The following is a 4,783-nucleotide window of genomic DNA, read 5'->3' as shown; positions in this document are numbered from 1 at the left end:
CCCCATCCCACTCCCCACCAGGGTCCTGTGTCCATGCATTACAGCCCAGGCCCCAAGCCCTATGCACTGCCTGGCTGGGCAGCAGCCCCAGCCCTGCCCAACTCCCCCTGTCCCTCCCTATGGGGGCCTCAAAATAATAACAAAAAAATATTCAGGAAAACAAAATGTACGTTTATCCTTTTGGTGAGTTATGTAGGGCCTGAAATATAAAGCCAGCAATAAAACTTAATTTTAGAACCAGATTCATCCGTGCTGTCCCTACAGATATTCACATGTGAGGAGATACGTTGGAGCTGAACCAGCCCAAACTTAGTGAGAGACCAGAATCAGGTCCAGTGTAATCAGAGAAGTCACAATTTGAAAATCTCGTGACTGATCATCGAGTCTGCGCTATGGTCCAGGCACAGACATATTTCCCTAATAGAGGTTGCAGCCTAGTTATTAATCTATCAATGTACTGAAACCGCCAAAGCCTGATCTTTCATGAACATTTCTTCTGAAAGTGTAAGAGAGAGAGAATTTGTATGATTTTGCATGCCACTCGACATAGAAACTAGAACTAGAAACAAATAATATCCAAACAGGAATAAGTTAAGACACAGAGATGTCTTAAGTTTGCTCATCTGACAGCTCTGTTACTTTTGATTGCAGGTATTCGTCCACAAATAATGAATGGCCCTATGCACCCTCGTCCCTTGGTGGCTTTGTTAGATGGAAGGGACTGTACAGTAGAGATGCCAATTCTGAAGGACTTGGCGACTGTTGCATTCTGTGACGCACAATCAACTCAGGAGATTCATGAGAAGGTAAATTTAATTTCAGTCTTTTTTTTTTTTTAGATTATTTTAGAGGGGGAAAAAAATCCCCATTTCAACATCATATTTATTTTCCCTGTTGGGAAAATGCTGGTGATGTTGCTCTTTAATTTGATAAACAAGTGATAGGTAAGCAATAAAACGATTTGAAAACCCGGATATATGTTTCATGAAAATTTCATTTAATCCTTTGGATCAAAAATTTCTACCAAATATATCAACGTTTCTCATTTGAAATTTTTTCATAGCAACACACAGGGAACTACTGCATTGTCAGCATTACATTGCTGTCAGTGTTGCTTTATAAGCTGCTGTCAGTTGCAGAGTTTAAATAATGAACTGTAGTTGAGGTGTCTAATCAGTTAAAACAGCCAGTTCCTCTCTGCATTATCCCTAATACTGAAAACCGGAAAGAAAATACGAGCCTTCTCTAACAAGGCATTTGCAGTCCAGTGTACCTACAGAGGGTGGTTGATCCCAGCAATCTTAAATACCTGTGCTAGAATTATGTTTCCATCCTCCGATTGCAGAAGAAGGTTTGAAATGATTGGGGGTCATTTCGGAGACCTGAGAGAAAAACTGAAGATAGGCTTGATGCAAGTGAACTCTGAGACCCTTCCAATCTTAAGCATGAGTGAAGAAGGGCAAAGGTTGTTATAGGAGACTCATTAATGGATGTACCAACAATGCAGAGAGGAGAGGTTTGGATTTCCCAAGCACTCAAATAGCTCTTTGTGGTGAGAGCTGGTTAGGGTTTGATAGTTTTCACTTAAGAGGAATACAGCCTCTCGAGTTCACTCGTAACACAGCTTGTTAAACGGGCTTTAAAGTATGTAGTAGAGGAGGAGAAGGTTAATGCAAACATTCTGACTGATGTTATACTTCCAACATACAAAATAAGGCAAAAGAACTAGGAGTAGCAAACAGCACGTGTTTGTCGAGAAAAAATGTCACTAAAAAAACCCGATTGCTTCTTAAAAGAAGAATGACTGATGAAAGGAGAAGAATGAACGTAACTGGTTGAGCCACAGTGCAGCCTTTCACTTAAGCTCAGTAGCACTCCTTTGTGTCTCTGTTTGGATGTAACGTAATAACTTTGAATGCTGTGTCCAGCCAGTTCTAGGATTTCAGGGAATGTTCTCGTTGTCAGTGAGCCGAACCAGGGTGATCTTGATGAAAACTGAGAAGCCAAAGGGGTGAGTGGGGAGCCAGTGGCCATTCCCATTGCCTACTTACTGTCCCTAAATTGAAGGATGAATTGATGGCAAGCACAGACACCTTCCTGCGTAACACCATTCAGTTCTGCCCATCCTTACAGCAGTTTGAAATGTTGGCACCCCAGCTGACTGCACTCCCAGGCAGAAAGAAATATAATGGCAAGACACGTGCAAAGCCCCTGGCATGAGGGAAGTGAGACACGCTGCATGGGGAGGAGGGGTGTAGGTTGGTTATAGAGCTTCAGGGGGAAAGAGGATGCACACAGTCTCTGGTATATGCTGGAGAATGCGAGACAGTAATATGGGGGGTGTAGGAGCACAGAGCCCCTGGCATGTAGCAGAAAAAGGACATGGAGACCATGGCATGATGAGCGTGCAGGGAGTCCCTAAACTTGAGGAAGAAGAGACAGTGATACACAAAGTGCTTATGGGAGGAAAAGGAAGAGTGCTAGGAACTCCTGTTATTTGCAGAGTGCTATCCATGTCTGCAGGAGCTGTGACGGGTGCCCATCAAGTTAATACTTGTGCCAAGGGAAGCATGCTACATTCTTCCCTATTTTATAAGTGGGCAGTTTTTAGTCTGATTCCAGTAGGCGAGGTCAGGGGATCACTAATCCGAAAATACCAAGCTCTAGGGGAGCATCTTACAAATTGAACGTTGGTATGAAATGTGCCGAGCACCCTCAATTCCTCTCAACTTCATTAGGTATGAAGACGACTCAGGTACCACACTGAGAATGCTCAGCCCCCTGCCAGGTTAGGGCCATTTGTTCCATCAGTGCATCCCTGTTCCCAGTCTTGCCACTCTCCCACGACCAGGATTTTCTTTCATCCTTCTGTTCTGTTCCAGGTATTAAATGAAGCAGTTGGGGCAATGATGTACCACACCATCACGCTGACCCGGGAAGATCTAGAAAAGTTCAAGGCCCTTAGAGTCATTGTTCGAATAGGCAGCGGCTATGACAACATCGACATCAAAGCAGCGGGGGAACTCGGTATGATTTAGTTCTGTCCAAATAGCTTCTTCCCCCCTTACTTGTTGTTGCTTGGTTCTTTTAAATCAATACAAACAGCATTGTTTTTAATAGACTTCTATGCAAAGGGTTCTTTGCGTTAAATATTCAGAAGTGTTCTGATTCTGCCTCTACAACTATAACCATTTCTGTCTATATTAAAGCGTATGCCTGGAGAAGAGTGGGGCTGTGAGACACCACACAACTCAATACCAAAACCTGCTTTTTAAAATTTGCCCCGGTGTCTTCATGTAGTAGACTTGTGTTTAAAAGCAGTTGTTGTGAATGTTTGATTGCCACTCTTTCCACTAGTCTGTCTTGGTCTGATGATTGCTTTTATTAGTTCTGCAGGGTGTTGAAATGTTCCTTCTTCTTGTTAGCATGGATTGCTCCATCACGCTTAATTTGTATGTGCATTTTTAGTTGGTTCAGCCTTTCTAATTCAAGCATTAGCAATAATTGTGTGTCAACATTATAAATACAGATTGAACCAAAGAACACACACCTCATTATTGCCTTTGCTTGGACTTGAGCTGATGAAGAAGAATTGCAGGCATCTAGTACCTTACAGGAAGCACTGGATGTGTCCCATGTCCAGGCCCAGAAAACAGAAGTGACCAGATTTTCAGAAAGCAGCATCTCAAGTTGTAGGCCTTTTATGTACACACAGCCATTCATGCCTGTAGATTCAGTATTATGCATGCAAACTACATTTGCAAACCAGCTAAGTAGTTACAGTTCTACCCAATTTACATACAAATGCAGATCTCTTATACAGCTCTGAGGATTTGCACATACAGAAAACTGTGGTGGGTTAAGATGCATCAGTAGTGCGAGTAGCTATGATGAAATCACTATCGACAATTTGGCCCAAGAATACAATCCATCAGGAAGTACTATGAAAGCTTTCCATAGGGTTTCTTATATTAAAAATTGTCTCTGCATTTAAAAAGCCAAATTAAGTAATCAAACACAATAGCATAGTCCTTTCTTCAGCATTGCAAATTGGGTGGCCAAATGATTGTTTTAAAGCAGAAAATGTAATGACTAGCTACAAATGTAGCGTAAAGTTTAATTGGTATGGCTTTCCATGTGGTAATATCATTAACTGTATATAGGTTTTTAACTCTTTATAGTTGATAAATGAGAGATGGAAAATATAGAGACAGGTCTTGGTTGTATCAATCATCAGAACACTGGTGACCCAATTTTGAGTTGAGATATTCATACGCCTTTAATGTATATTTTTTCCCAAGGATGCACTCAACTTTCTCTTGAAAATAATGACCATAATTGCAATGAATCTTAATGTTTACTCCAAGTTGCTAATACATTTTAACTTGTGGAGCTGAAGCAGGGATCCTTTTACCTTAAGCAGAATTCCAGGTGAACACCCTGAGCTGCAGAAAATTCAGAGCCATCTCTCCACTGTCTCCTGTCTTCTTCCAGTGATTCCAAAAAGCAGAAATTAATAATGGTCCAAGAGTCTGCGCTCCTCTGTGATGGAGCTGTTTTTGTTGTAACTTAGCATGATTATGATCCCTGTAGTCACACACCTGCTCTGTGGCAACAGAGTAATGTTTGTAAAATATTGTCAGAGCCTACAGGTTTGAAAGATTCTTTTTCTCCCCCCGGCTAGTCATTTCTACCTGATCTCTCACTGTGGATAATGATTCTGTTTCTACTTTCTGACCACAGGTTTTTCATATCAGTCTTTTTTTTTTTTTTTTTTTTTTTT

General features: G+C 41.4%; 1 protein-coding gene across 4 annotated transcripts in view; it reads left to right on the top strand.

Annotated features, from left to right (window-relative positions):
• CTBP2 (C-terminal binding protein 2) overlaps window positions 1-4,783 on the top strand; it is a 122,748-nt gene that overhangs the window by 84,087 nt on the left and 33,878 nt on the right. For all 4 annotated transcript variants that reach the window (XM_019502971.1, XM_019502970.1, XM_019502973.1 and 1 more), the window contains exons 2-3: window positions 652-806; window positions 2,883-3,027. In XM_019502971.1, coding sequence (XP_019358516.1) covers window positions 669-806; window positions 2,883-3,027 — 283 coding nt within the window. In that variant the 5' untranslated portion in view covers window positions 652-668. The remainder of the gene's footprint in view (window positions 1-651; window positions 807-2,882; window positions 3,028-4,783) is intronic.

This window comes from Gavialis gangeticus, unplaced genomic scaffold (genome assembly GCF_001723915.1).
Source record: "Gavialis gangeticus isolate Ggan-Ray unplaced genomic scaffold, GavGan_comp1, whole genome shotgun sequence".
NCBI classification, from domain to species: domain Eukaryota; kingdom Metazoa; phylum Chordata; order Crocodylia; family Gavialidae; genus Gavialis; species Gavialis gangeticus.
The sequence above is the reverse complement of the archived record's forward strand: the minus strand, read 5'-3'. Positions and strand labels throughout refer to the sequence as shown.